A 15,126-nucleotide genomic window follows, 5' to 3' on the forward strand; every position below is an offset into this window, starting at 1 on the left:
TGAACCAGTTTAGAGGTTTTGTGTCATGTAACTGCTGGTTGCTATACATCGACAGAAACTAGCTTCAAATTGACGAAACAAAGGATGTCCAAGTCATGTTAGATGCTAACTTGGTTTACAAATATTGAGCATAGCAAATTCATCATCAAATCAAAGCCACAATACAACAACTTTAATGTTGTTCTATTTTTTGTCTTCTTCTTCTATGTACAGGCCAAGACGTGGTTTCTTGCCATCGGTTTTTCTATGGCATTTGGCTCGATGTTCAGTAAGACATGGCGAGTACACAAAATATTCACCCATTCAACGAAGATGAAAATGGTAAACTGTGAACATTGCATTTATGTTGGAGTTTTTTTCTTCATGTTATTGAAAACAGCGAAATTAAATTTGTTTCGAGTCATTGTGTATGACTCTGCGCATGCCTCTTCTGATTGAGAAAGATGATGATATATTGCGGGTCTCTTTTTTCTAGATTGAAACACAATCAATTCAGCTTTACCATGTCATCAAAATTAAAACAAAAAAAAACGTATGATACAAAATACACAAAAGAACAGCCGCAATAAAACACTAAAGTGTATAGCACAATTTGTTGTTGTTGTATTTTACAGTAAATTTGAACTCAATTGGTCGTCGAATTTGCGAGATAATAATGGAAGAAAAAACACCCTTACCCAATCGAGAACACGCGCGTGAGGTTTCGAAATCAATTCAAATATTTTACTGAGAAATTACCTATTTCTCAAAAACTACGTCACTTCAGAGGAAGCCGTTTCTCACAATGTTTTACACTATCAACGGCTCTCCATTGCTCGTTACCAAGTAAGTTTTTTTTTTCAGCTAACAATCGTGTCCATTGTCAATCACCGAATGTATGTATAACTTTACGGATTAGTTGGGTGTTTTGCAGATTATAACAATGGTTTTCTTTATTTACAAACAGAGGGTGAGGGATCAGTGGCTGCTCATCAGCGTGGCCGTTCTCATCACACTGGACGCTGCGATCCTGATTCTATGGGAGATCATTGATCCAATAACAGTAACGGAACAACACGGAACCAAAGTTGTGAGTATGAATTGCTCTCCAAGTTGAAAGTAGTGAATTGTTGAATATTGCAACCACAGATAGTTTTTGTTTAAAGACAGTGGACACTATTGGTAATTGCCAAAGACCAGTCTTCACAGTTGGTGTATCTCAACACATGCATAAAATAACAAACCTGTGAAAATTTCAGCTCAATCGGTCGTCGAAGTTGTGAGATAATAATGAAAGAAAAAAAAACACCCTTGTCACACGAAGTTGTGTGCTTTGTGTTGCTTGATTTTGAGACCTCAAATTATAAACTTGAGGTCTCGAAATAAAATTCGTGGAAAATTACTTCTTTCTCAAATACTACTCCACCTCAGAGGAAGCCGTTTCTCACAATGTTTTATACTACCAACCTCTCCCCATTACTCGCTACCAAGTAAGGTTTTATGATGATAACTATTTGAGTAATTACCAATAGTTTCCACTGCCTTTAACTGTTTACAATCAAATTTTACTATTTTATCAAAAGTTTCTAAATATTCCATGTTAACTCAACAAAAAATTACGGAAATGTTTGCTTAAAGGTACTGGTTGGTAAGTGGCAATGACTAGTTTTCACACTTGGTGTATCCCAGCAACAACTCAATTGGGTAGCAAAGTTGCAAGAGAATCATGTTCCTTAACACAACATTGAAACACATATTTAGTATTGTCAAAGACCAGTACTCTCATCACCAAAAGCATTACCAAAGTATGATTCTATACGTTTAATTTCATAACGAAACAACCACCATGACAATAATGTGTCGAATCTTTGTCTATAACACTGAAACATTTCGTCAGCCATTGAACGAAACTGTTCACATTTTTTTGGTCTATACACTTTCCGTTAAGGAACGGTCAAGATAAATATTAAATCATAAACAAAAACGATGTACGAATATTTTCATCACTCAGAAAATCAATTTCCCAATAAAAAAAAAATTGCCTCCAGATTGATGAGGACAATGACGACATCGTGTACACCCCAATTCGTACGACGTGTGAATCAATCCATCAGATTTACTGGATTGGGGCCTTCTACGTCATCGATGGTCTACTTCTAGTATTTGGAGCTTTCCTAGCCTGGGAGACCAGAAAAGTATCCATCCCGGCACTCAACGACTCCAAATACATAGGTAAGTGTAACACCGAACATATTGTTATGTACAACAGCCGCCAAGAGGTGGCGCCCTTGTCGTAAGATGTTAAGCTTAAGACAGGTCATGGGTCCTAACTAAAACACATCCAGAGTTCAGTCCAGAATTACACAGTTTCTCACACAGTCTTTGATATAATCTGCCCAGCCTCTTTACAGGAAGACCGTCCGCTCGTTCTTGTCATCGCTATACTTGGTAAAATTGTATGTCGGGCCTTCCGTTACACATGGTTTAAACTGTGCCCTATATAGCCCTGGTTTTGGCATTAGTGCCCCTTTCAGCCAATCTGGTCCACTAGATTGGGAGCTTCACGTCATCAATAGTCTACTTCTAGTTCTTGAAGCTTTCTTAGCCTGGGAGACCAGAAAAATACCAATCTCTGCACTCAATGACTCAGAGTATTAAGTGAGAACATAAACAATTTCAGTTTACAGCACATAGCGCCACCGGAGGTCGGCTTTACAGGTTATGTTACAAAACTAATCCACATTCTAAAATAACCATTTAGTATAATTATTGGCTGAAGTTACCTTGATTTTTGGGTTACTACGAAAGTGACATGGTTCCAAATGTCTTTTTATACGCAAAAATCCAATCTGTATTACCCTATTTTCTGAATTAACTTTCCCGGAAGAACTCTTGGTGGTGCACTTTAATATGCAGACTCAGCGCCGTATATTGGGAGAGTTGCGACAACTTGCGACTAGAAGCCATTTTGTTCAAAAGAAACGCATGGGCGAACACGGGGTGCCAGCAACCCCCCCCCCCCCCTTCCGTCGACGGGAACTATGAGAATACCAACTTTCCGAGCATTAAATTGCAAGGTAATTTTTTTTTTTACAAAAGTACAAACTAAAAAAAAAAAAAAAAACCATCCCTACCAAGAGAGCAACAACAAACACATACCTTATGTTTAAAAAGTCGTTGTTTTAGGGTGAAAGTGCGTGTTAATCGTTTTCGTTAGTATATGCACTAGATCAGACCAGACCCGGGCGAGTCAAAACATTCCAACAATGGAAGCAACGCTATCTCGAATATACATGGGTTCGGACATCTCGATTTGGTTTAATATGTGTCATAATGTTGTTATTTTCTTTCCAGGCATCTGTGTTTACAACGTCCTGATTCTATCGTTTATCTGTGCTCCGGTATCCTTCGTTCTAGAAGAGCGCAACGTCAACTATGTCTTGGTGGCGACTACAATCTGGCTTGCAACAACGCTTACACTGTGTGTTGTATTCATACCAAAGGTACGGTACAGGTTTTTCTCCAAACGGAAACCAGTTACATTGCCCCTTAAAAACGTCCCCTTTTAAGCCGGTCAAAAAAGTCGCCCTGCAGTGTCATATCCAATAGCAAAGTCATCCTACCTAAGTCGGCCATGCAAAGTTGCCCCTGAACGTAACCTCGTAGCAAAATCACCCCATCAAAGTCGACCCAACAATGTCGCCCCTGGAATATCACCTCCAAGAAAAGTTACCCTACAAAGTCGACCAAACACAGTCGCCCCTGCATATCACCTCCTAGCAAAAAGTCAACCCAACACAGTCGGCCAAACAAAGCCAAACCCCCTGCAAAGTGCAATGACATGATATCCTATAATGGAACAACCCATACGTTATTGAGGGGGGGGGGGTCTTCAATCGACCAGAGTCTTGTGAGAATGGGGCAGGACAAAACTCTGACAGAAGCCTTTTTATACGAATTCAGTTTGGCAATTGTCAATGGTAAATGAAAGCAAATGGCATAACTTAATTATTTAAGCAAACAAAAACTTTCACCTACATTAAAGTAGTGCAATTATTGGAAATTGCAAAACAAACCATTAATTATATACCGACATTCTTTAGAGGGTAAACATACGGACTTTTTTTCTTTACTGGATCCAGATTAAAATGCGCAACGAGGTTCAGCCAGCCAGAAATCAACTAGTCACGACGACGCGACCGAGCACGATTCTCACGGGAGAGAATTCCAAAACGGACTCCCAGACTGAAGTACAGCACCTCCGTAAAGAATTACTACGCTACAGAAGTAACTGCAGGTGTTCGGTAAGATGTTATCAACTATTATTGGGCAATCGGGATGGAATAAAACAAAGGTTTTCAACTTATTTATGTTTTGTTATGCATGTTCGCCCCGAACAAGGCTTAAAGCATAGCTTCGTAAGGGGCTTTAAAGACAGTATACACTTTCGGTAAAAAAAATATTTAAAAAAAAGTTCACAGATTTACAAATAACTTTACAGGGGTTTACAGAAGGTAATGGTGAAAGACGTCTCTTGAAATATTATTCCATGAAATGCTTTACTTTTTGAGAAAACATTAAAACAATATCAATTCTCGATAGCGAGAACTACGAATTTATTTTGAACACATTTCATGACATGAGGAAACGTACGGAAACAAGGGTGGGTTTCCCGTTATTTTCTCCCGACTCCGATGGTCGATTGAGCCTAAATTTTTTACAGGTTTGTTATTTTATATAGAAAGTGTGATACACAAAGTGTGGGCCTTTGACAATACTGTTTACCGAAAGTGTCCAATGTCTTTAAGAAGAACAATTTTTTTTCATGTGAAAATAACGCAGGGTAGCTGAACGTGTGCATTGATATTCCTCTATGTACTAGACTTGATTTCAAGTCTGAGACTAGGGATATTCCTCCGCATCGGCCACACAGAATTCCCCCGCAGATTCACACGCTCTAACTTGCAATCTTAGGCCAATGTGATCGTAGGCCAATGACGGAGGTTAATCTGCAAGAGGGCGCTATTTCATGCAATAATGCGTTGGCTATCGGGTAGACTAAATACAACGACCACAGGCTTGTACACGTTATACCTCTAATAATCAAAGTGGTCCCAAACTTTGTCCATTACGTGCACAACTTGTTCTTGCATTCGTGCGATTTGTTTCACTTCTTGCACGTAGCCACTGAATAGTATCCCTAACTTGGTTACATGTGTTGTTGTTGATGCATTTTGTTCAATGATGTCAAAATAATGGCCGTTGGTTACCTTGGTGCAGTTAGTTGCCGCGAGAAAGAGGTTACCATTGCAATTCAAGTCCTTAATCATTATTCACAATTACAACGTATACAACATTTTAAATATATACGCAAAATTACATGCACAGGCTGAGGATGGAGGGGGAAAACACCCCAATGTAAACCATAATTAATGAAGAGAGCAGGAGGCTGTCTGATTTAGCGCAGGCTTGTCAGCCAGCCTAAATAGACACACAACAAACAATGAGACAAAACAAACAGGTAACAAGAAAACATTTGGGGTTGGTTGCTATAAGAGGAAGACAACTAGCAGTGCTAAAGAAAATAGGCTTATGACGTAATGTAGGACTGTCACAATAAAAAGGGAAAGAAAACGTCTTTGCCTCTCGGTCTAGTCACATGAACCTAAAAGGCAGTGGACACTTTTGGTAATTACTCAAAATATTTATTAGCATAAAACCTTACTTGGTAACAAGTAATGAGGTGAGGTTGATAGTATAAAACATTGTGAGAAACGGCTCGCTCTGAAGTGGAGTAGTTTTCGAGAATGAAGTAATTTTCCACGAATTTGATTTCGAGACCTCAGATTTAGAATTTGAGGGCCCGAAAGCACCTGAACGCACACAAGTAGATGTGACAAGGGTGTTTTTTGTTTTTTTGTTTTTTTTACTATTATCTCGCAACTTCGACGACCGATTGAGCTGAAATTTTTACAGGTTAGTTATTTTATGCATATGTTGAGATACAGCAAGTAAGAGGACTGGTCTTTGACAATATTACCAATAGTATCCAGTGTCTTTAAAGTACGGAGGAAGGCTCAAAGGTAATACACGGTTTTTAATAGCTGTACTTACGGTGATGTTTGTTTGGTTTTCTTTGTAGACACCACTTGATCAAGGGAATGAGCCAAGCTTCGTCCAAAGCACGTCCGCATGGGGGAATACAGAACGCTCAGACGTAGGCGTGGCTCCAGCTGGTGTGAAGAAACAAAACAACTCAACGTAAATGTAATGTCAGTTAGATATTTATCCGTCATTTATTTCGTTAATGTCCTGTGTCTAATTTCATAGAAGTGCTTATAAGCACGAAAAGTAGCTTAACACAACAAAATGATGCTTACCAGAATAAGGTTACCAGGCATTGCATGTCACATGTACAATCTGTGACTGGTATCCTGCTTATATTTGCTGAGCAGAAATGTTTTAAGCATAACTTTCTGTCCAATGAGCAGCACTAAGAAATTGGGCCCTGACGTTTCGATCCTAGCAGAGACTTTCTCGAAGGCAAAATGGCAAACAAACATCGAAACGTCCGGCCGTTAACTATTTTTGTTGCATTTTTACCATAGGTCCTTTTGGTCGGTAAGTGGTTTGCACCAATTAATTATATCGTCTCCTTTATTTATTTCATGACGGTTTTGCTACATTTTGGGCCGTTATAAACTGCATTTTTGAGAAAGAGGTGTATCAATGTCAGTCGAGTCAACATTTATTGTATACTACTCTTCTCAAGAAATAACTCAAAATATTACATAGATAAGCAAAATATAAAGCACAGGGGATGGAGGGAAATTAGTTATTCTCTGTAAACCAACATAAAGTGAGTATGAGCCAAGGCTGGTAGAAGACAGCCTAGACAGACAACTACAGACAACTACAAACAGTGAGACAAGACATGACAAACATGTATTGCATGACGGATTTGCTCAAATAGACAATTCAATTTGGGCTGTTATATAAACTGCACCTTTGCTTCCCCAGTCTTCCCCGGAGCATTAACAAGTAAACCAACTCCTACTGAGTTCATCATGACACGGCATTTATCAGTTAAGCTCCATTGAAAGGGAAGTCGGTCATATCCAGTGCACTAATAAACAGCAAGAGAAAATGGGTTGGTGCAAAAACAAATTGGCTGTTTCTAAATCGATTTTGTTTTCAGTTCAAAGTGGTGTTAAAGGCACTGTACACGTTTGGTAATTGTTAAGGACCAGTGTTCTCACTTGGTGTATCTCAACTGATGCATACAGTAACAAACCTGTGACCATTAATTTTGTGCTCATTTGGTCATCGAAGTTGCGAGAAGTCTTTTTATTTTAGTGAGAAATTATCTCTTTCTCAAAAATTTCAACACTTCAGAGGGAGTCGTTTCCCACAATGTGTTATACTATCAGCAGCTGCTCAATACTTGTTACCAATTCAGTTTTTAAGTTAATATTTGTTTTGAGTAATTACCTTACGTGTACCTTCCCTTTAACTTGTTATTTTACGCATATGTATGATATACCGAGTGAAAAGACTGATCTTTGACAATTACCAAAGGCGTCCAGTGACTTACAAAATGTTGCCCATTACCACTACTGCCTATGGTTTATTCGGGCAGCCCAACAGTGCCTTAGCAAGTTATTCTTATCAGGGCCCGATTTCACGAAGCCTGTAAGCGTACAAACTTACTAAGCATATTGCTCAACAAAAAAGGGTTTACCCTTCAAAATAGCATAACAGTTTCAAATGCTGCAACTGGTACCCCCACTCAATTCTTGCTTCGAACATTTATTCATGAACACAAAACATATATATATATATAATGAATAGGGTAGATGGCCTTAGCTTTCGATCCAATCCGGACCTTCTTCAGAGGCATAAAACAAGTACAAACAAATACATATCCATTTACAAAAAAAGAGAGGGGGAAAGGGATTAAGGAAAGGATCCAGAAAGAAGCGGGAAAATAACAGCCAATCAAAGTTTCTATTTCAGAAACAATATTGGTGGCTATGAACCAATAGGAGTGAAGTGGCGAGGACAAAGGATGTTTAGAATGAAAGGAAGGGTTACTGGACCATAAAAGTGGTAAATGTATTGTTCGACAACAATGCAGGGAGACATGAAAGGGTAGGATTAGAGAGCAAGTTGCATCATGATGCAACTAACAATGGTCAATTAATAAGAATAGCAAGATCAAAGGTAAAATATATATATATATAATATATAAAAAACGGAAACAATGTTGGGCTATTATGAAAATTGGTCCTGTTGATGGTATGAGTACATCTGATTATAAAACTATCACCAGATGCTTAGTCATCTGGTGACTCGAATGTTCAGTCATCTAACGCAGGGGTAAATTATGATTGAAAAGCAAAACAAATCGCAAGAGGACACTCATAAACAAACCATATACAAGACACAAACAATTAGAAACATAGTTCCGCATCATTTGATTTTGAAATCGTTTAGAGTAGTTTCACATTATTCCATTGATTTGTCATCCAAGCCAGACAGCTGCAATAACAACATGATAAATTATCGTCTCGGTGAGTTGTATGTTGTAATAACATTACTCTCGACTACAATACACGAATCATACTCCAATGGTGCACCAATGGAAAGTCAATGTAACCTTTGATTGTTGGAACCGTCCGTTTGTTTTATCCAATGGGCATATACAGTTTATATTATACAAAACAACTAATGACAATTATTTTATGTTCCAAAGGGTCGCGTTGTTGAGATATCGCCGAAATTCCAGAGCGAATAATTTCCCTGCAGGAATAATAATTCCTATATGAAATAATAACTCCTATATGAACACAACATTTGAGAAACATTACTGGCAGTAACGCTTCTCAGTTTCAAATGATGGGGCATGAACACTGTATCGTTGTACATATCCATACTACTACAGAGCGAATGTTTCTCAACCTGTTTTTTTTTTTTTTACTTTTAAAAGCCGTTGTACTTCCAACATCAATCACTGGAAACGAAATTACAAAAATGGAACAAGTTTTAAGTTTCCCCACGTGCTTTTTAATTCGTGTTTTGTTTATGATTGCTGAGAAAATATAATTAGCTGTTGCAAACCATTTTCACCAACCAAAAGGACCGAGGTTATCAATGCTAACAAAATAGACTCGAAGACTGTTGTCGATTGTTGTTACATCCTGTATACACGAATTCTACTAAATAGCTAACGGCATCACCAGCTGGGCCCAATTTCATAGATCTGCTTAAGCACAAAATTTTGCTGAAGCAAAAAATTCATTGCTTAGTAAAATCAGATTACCGGCCAAGACTCCACTCAATTGTTATGCTAAACAACAGTAAACAACAGCTAAATACTAGTCATAACCAATGTCTATGGCATGAAATTTTGGCCAGTAACATGTGTAAAATAAGTGAGCTATTTTCGTGCTTAAGCAAATTTGTTGCTTAAGCAGCTCTATGAAATTGGCCCCAGATGTAGAAGGCATTACTAATGTAAGAGAAATGACGATGTGATTATCAATCGTATGCGGATCACTTGCTTTGCTGGCTGATTAATAGGGTCTTCAACGGAAAGTTATTAATTTATATACTACATCTGGTCATGACAATTGCATGCGTATAAACTTGCACGTAGCACAATCAAGATGAAGTTTCACAGACCAGGGCCCAATTTCATAGAGCTGCTTAAGCAAAAAACTTTGCTTAAGCAAAAAATTCATTGCTTAGTAAAATCAGATTACCGGCCAAGACTCCACTCAATTGTTATGCGAAGTAAACAACAGCTAAATACTAGTCATAAGCAATGTATATGGCATGACATTTTGGCAAGTAACATGTGTAAAATAGGGCTGCTTAAAGCCAGTGGACACTATTGGTAATTGTCAAAGACCATGCTTCTCACTTGCTGTATCTCAACATATGCATAAAATAAGAAACCTGTGAAAATTTGAGCTTGATTGGTCGTCGGAGTTGCGAGATAACTATGAAAGAACAAAACACCATTGTCACACGAAGTTGTGTGCTTTCAGATGCTTGATTTCGGGACCTCAAATTCTAAATTGAGGTCTCGAAATCAAATTCGTGAAAAATTACTTCTTTCTCGAAAACTACTCCACTTCAGAGGGAGCCGTTTCTCACAATGTTTTATACTACTAACCTCTCCCCATTACTCGTTAACAAGTAAGGTTTTATGTTAATAATTATTTTGACTAATTACCAGTAGTGTCCACTGCCTTTAAGCAGACAATTTGCTTAATCACGAAATAGCACTCTTATTTTAAACATGTTATTGGCCGAAATTTCATGCCATATACATTGCTTGTGACTGGTAGAATAACAACTGAGTGGAGTCTTGGCCGGTAATCTGATTTTACTAAGCAAGGATTATTTCGCTTTAGCAAAATTTTGTGCTTAAGCAGCTCTCTGAAATTGGGCCGTGTCCAATCTCATACAAATGCTTATTAAGCAGAAACAAAACAATCAAGCACAACAATATTATGCTTATTAAATAAATAAATAAAAACAGCCAAACTATCTTGTTGTTGTGAAATTTGTGACTTGTATTCTGCTCATTTCTGCTTAGCAGAAATGTTTAAAGCAATACAGAACACTTGTGCTCAGCAAGAATAGGTTACCAGCAAAGGTACTGTACGTTTTCCATTGCTGTTACTGATAGCCATCTACCTTCTTTCTTAGCTAAGGAGTTAAATTTGCAAAACAGCATTTTCAGCTAAAAACCTTTTATGAAATTGGACCCAGTGTCCACATCCAAATGCGACCCTACATGAAGTAACACACATGTGAAAATCTATTTTCAATCTATTTACAAGAGAAAAGTAACAACCAGCACCAGTGTTTAGCCAAATCAAACCATTGTACACATGTTTCTACAGCAATTCAGTCAAAACAAGTTTTTAACAAAGATTGTCCACTGGGACTTCCTTGTACCGTGAGTTTATGTGCAATTGTGCGATAGTTTTTTTTTTCTTTTTATGCAAGTCGCCAAAAACAAAAGCCACTCTAGGTTAAGAGCTATACAAGGAAGAAAACATAGACATTCAGAAACTTAGTGGAGCTGAAGGTAGGAATTGACATTGTGCTTAATATGGTCCTTTACATATTCCGTCCTAAGTCTGTCAATCTACTTATAATGGTGACTTTTAAGAAGCAGTTGAAGACTGAACTCTTCAGAGGCTGCATTAGTTTTCAAATATTTTTATGTATATTGCACTGATCTACTGTGGTGTATGATGTGTGCACTTTAAAATTACTGTTTTATAACTTATGGAAGATTAGCAGCAATTAACACATAAAGATGTACATATAAGTATATTAATTATAATGCATTGCACATTAATGGGTCAATTTACAAGTAATATAGCACCCTACATTTTGAAACTTGTATCAAATTATCAATAATTTGCACTAACAACATAGAAAGCTCAACTGTTTATCGCACACTGTTTTGAGAGGGTCCCGCGCAGGAGGAAGGATTGACCAATTTCTAGGTGGGGGCCTAATTTCAATATTGCTTAACAAGTTTGTGCTACACCAATATTTGCAGCATACTAGTCAACGGTTGTATTACATGCTGAATACTTTTTGGGCTGGTAACCATGTCCTCGTAATTATAATATTTATTGTGCTTAGCTAATTTATTTAAAATATAGTGCCTAGTGTGATTTGTGTACGAGCTTGCTGCCAATCTTATTGGACATTTTTGTTTTTACATCACAAAGTTGACGTTTGCTATTGTTGACGTGCCACTGTACTGGTTCAACATTTGTATTATTGTCACACATTTCAAAATATTGTGTTTATGAAGTTCGAAATGTTTAAACACTGAAAGGATACAAATAATGAGATGATGGAATACTGATTCTCGGAAGAGACTTTTTTTGTCTTCTCAAACTATCCACATTAGTGTTTGTTCAAGAAAAAAAGAAAAAGGAAAAAAAAAAACATGCATTAAGTTGTGCTCAATTCATACTGGAGATTTCTCGACTGCAAAATTTCCCACAAAGTACTCTCCTAGTGCTCGTGCAAAGAGCCCTCTGGCAGACAACTCTTTTAAGAATGAAATACGGGTACATTCAACTCGAACTAGAGTGAAATTCGTTCCACTTTCACTCAAAAAGAGCGAAACGGATACCACTCGGACAAGAGTGTAAAATGCTTACTGTTTTACATTAAGAGAGTACTAAGAAGATTCGAGTTTACCAACCGCATTTCATATTAATTATGTTAACTGGTTATGTACTGCAAACTTGAAACACATTCAAATCAAATTAACCATGGCTTGACCCACTCCTTATTATATTATTATTTATTAGTATGGTCTTCAACACTTACACGACTGTTGAGCTGTTAAATTGTCCAACAGGAGGAAATTGGATTTTGCCTATGTGCCTTTTGGGCTATCCCCAGGCGGTGATAACTGAGGCCGTCCACATCCATCTTTACAAAATGAGTCAAGTGAGAGGAACACTAAAACTACACTAAAACTACACGCACATTCCTTTATAGATGACACTCAAGGTTAATTGTCCTTGTGGGACATGTGTATACTTATTCTTGATTGCAAGTTGTTGTTGTGTTTGTCATTTACTCTGGGGAGATATAAAAACACAACAGAAAGATACGAGTTAAATCAGTATGTTTTTTTACGCTGAAAAGACTCTATAAAATTTAAGTTAACAGCTTGGCCTTTAAGGGACATTTTTTTTATTTGGATACTTATTCTTAATTGTGAGTCAGTGTTGTGTTTGTCATTTACTCACCGGTGAAGTAGAAACAAGACAACACAATATTGTACTAGCTAAATTATTACAATATGTTTAATAATGTATACATGTATGTGCAATGTATACACTTCCACTAATGGTGAAGTACAGCATCGGTTAACCTTTGCACAAGAGGGTGGAGTTAAAAGAACAAAATGAAAGCAGGACCAAAACAAAGATGTTTGTAATAATGGATTTTGTCACAAGAGTGCAGTCCAATCGTTGTAACATTTTTTCACATTATTTATTCACAAATTAATAAAAGGATGTATTGTAATTGAATTACATTTAGACATATATAAACATTTTGAAGCCGTTTATATATCACTATGACATAGTATTGGTATCTATTCTTAAAACGTATCTGTTCTTATTATTTAATCAATAATATTTTGAACACATATTATGGGTTCAATTGTGGGTGTTTGTTAGTTGATTGATTGTTGTATACTACTTCCAAACAAATCTCTCCGGACAATTATATATCAGTGATCAACATTGTGCAAATTTACATAGTTTTTGTTTTATGTTAAAACAAATATTTCATATGAACTATTGCTTTCAATGTCTAATTGTTTATGTAAACATCTGAAACGGCAACACTATTTTCCCTATTAAACCTGAAGACAAATATTTTCATTTTGTTTTTTTTGTATCTAGGTTGGTCCTTGTACTCAATAATAATTAAAAAAAAAAAATTAAAAAACTCAACAAAGTGTCTCTGCTTGTTCACCTTTTATAAAAAAAATAATATATATATACATCCTTTCCTTAATCCCTTTCCCCCTCTCTTTTTCTATAAATGGATATGTATTTGTTTGTACTTGTTTTATGCCTCTGAAGAAGGTCCGGATTGGATCGAAAGCTAAGGCCATCTACCCTATTCATTATATATATATATATATATATAACCACTTTTATGGTCCAGTAATCCATCCTTTCATACTAAACATCCTTTGTCCTCGCCACTTTACTCATATTGGTTCCTAGCCGCCAATAGTTTCTGAAACTTTGATTGGCTGTAATTTTCCCGCTTCTTTCTGGATCCTTCCCTTAAAGCCATTATACACTTTCGGTACAGAAAAAAAAAATAATAATAATTCACAGATTTACAAATACCTTACAGGGTTTACAGAAGGTAATGGTGAAAAACTTCTCTTGAAATATTATTCCATGAAATGCTTTACTTTTTGAGAAAACATTAAAAAAATATCAATTCTCGATAGCGAGAATTACGGATTTATTTTAAACATATGTCATGACACGGCGAAACGTGCGGAAACAAGAGTGGGTTTTCCCGTTATTTTCTCCCGACTCCGATGACCGATTGAGCCAAAATTTTCACAGGTTTGTTATTTAATATATAAGTTGTGATACCCGAAGTGTGGGACTTGGACAATACTGCATACCGAAAGTGTATAATGGCTTTAATCCCTTTCCCCTCTCTTTTTCTATAAATGGATGTGTATTTGTTTGTACTTGTTTTATGCCCCTGAAGAAGGTCCGGTATGGATCGAAAGAAGGCCATCTACCCTATTCATTATATATATAAAATAAAACAAATACTGCCCACTTGTCATTAGTGTAACGTATTTCCAAATAATATTCCACTAGTTGTGTTACCGAGTTAGCATAGTGTTTATCAAGAAGTAACTTTAAATTGTAGACTTGTGGGTACAACCAAGTGTAAAAACTCATTTGGAGTGTGTTTGCTCTTGCAAAGTCATTCCATAGACCTACTTCAAAAACAAATTGCTTTCAAAAGAATTGTTTTAGTAGAATTGTTTGCGTCGGGGAATGAAAACATGTTTTATTCCCCAAATAAGCTCATACCTGCAGCGGATTACATGTTCAAGGAGGCCTGACTCATTTCTTGGTCAAATCGACCCACAAAAATAAGGAGAAAAACAGTTTTCTGCTTATAGATTGTATGCAAAATTGACCAAATTCTGGATCATGATGAAATTACGGGTCAAACTGACACAACAAAGGGTCAGACCCAGTGACCAAGAACCGGGTCAATACTGACCTGGGTCCATTTTCATAAAGCTGTTTAGCAGAAAATGCTTCTTACAGATTTCTTTGCTGAACCCCCCAAAAATGTCGGGCACAATTGCAAAAATGTAAACTTGTAAGAAATGTTGGTTGGCAACTTTTTTTTTGCAAGCAACATTTATAACTACTAAAAATGGGCCCTGTTGATAACGGTAACCTTATATGAACGGCACAAAACAATGATGTTGAATTGTGTGCAAAGCTCCATCAAAGACAAAGATTCATCTAGCTAAGATCACCGGTCAACGTACTTCTGGATTAGGTCATGCACATTGGGCGATCAAGT

At 36.9% G+C, this 15,126-nt stretch overlaps 1 protein-coding gene across 1 annotated transcript; it reads left to right on the forward strand.

The window, feature by feature from the left end:
- The first annotated feature begins 230 nt into the window (after positions 1-230).
- Positions 231-6,385, forward strand: LOC117305825 (gamma-aminobutyric acid type B receptor subunit 2-like). The gene is made up of 6 exons (XM_033790699.1): positions 231-321; positions 947-1,069; positions 2,028-2,211; positions 3,334-3,482; positions 4,122-4,283; positions 6,122-6,385. The coding sequence occupies exons 1-6, from the start codon at positions 247-249 to the stop codon at positions 6,242-6,244; spliced, it is 816 nt and encodes a 271-aa protein (XP_033646590.1). The 5' UTR covers positions 231-246; the 3' UTR covers positions 6,245-6,385.
- Positions 6,386-15,126: the final 8,741 nt, after the last annotated feature.

This window comes from Asterias rubens, unplaced genomic scaffold, assembly GCF_902459465.1.
Source record: "Asterias rubens unplaced genomic scaffold, eAstRub1.3, whole genome shotgun sequence".
Taxonomy (NCBI): Eukaryota; Metazoa; Echinodermata; class Asteroidea; order Forcipulatida; family Asteriidae; genus Asterias; species Asterias rubens.

Coding starts and splice junctions, on each gene's coding strand:
- LOC117305825 (XM_033790699.1), top strand. CDS start 247: ATGGCATTTGGCTCGATGTTCAGTAAGACATGGCGAGTACACAAAATA. Junction 2,212..3,333: donor CAACGACTCCAAATACATAG/GTAAGTGTAACA, acceptor TTTTCTTTCCAG/GCATCTGTGTTTACAACGTC. Junction 3,483..4,121: donor GTGTTGTATTCATACCAAAG/GTACGGTACAGG, acceptor TACTGGATCCAG/ATTAAAATGCGCAACGAGGT.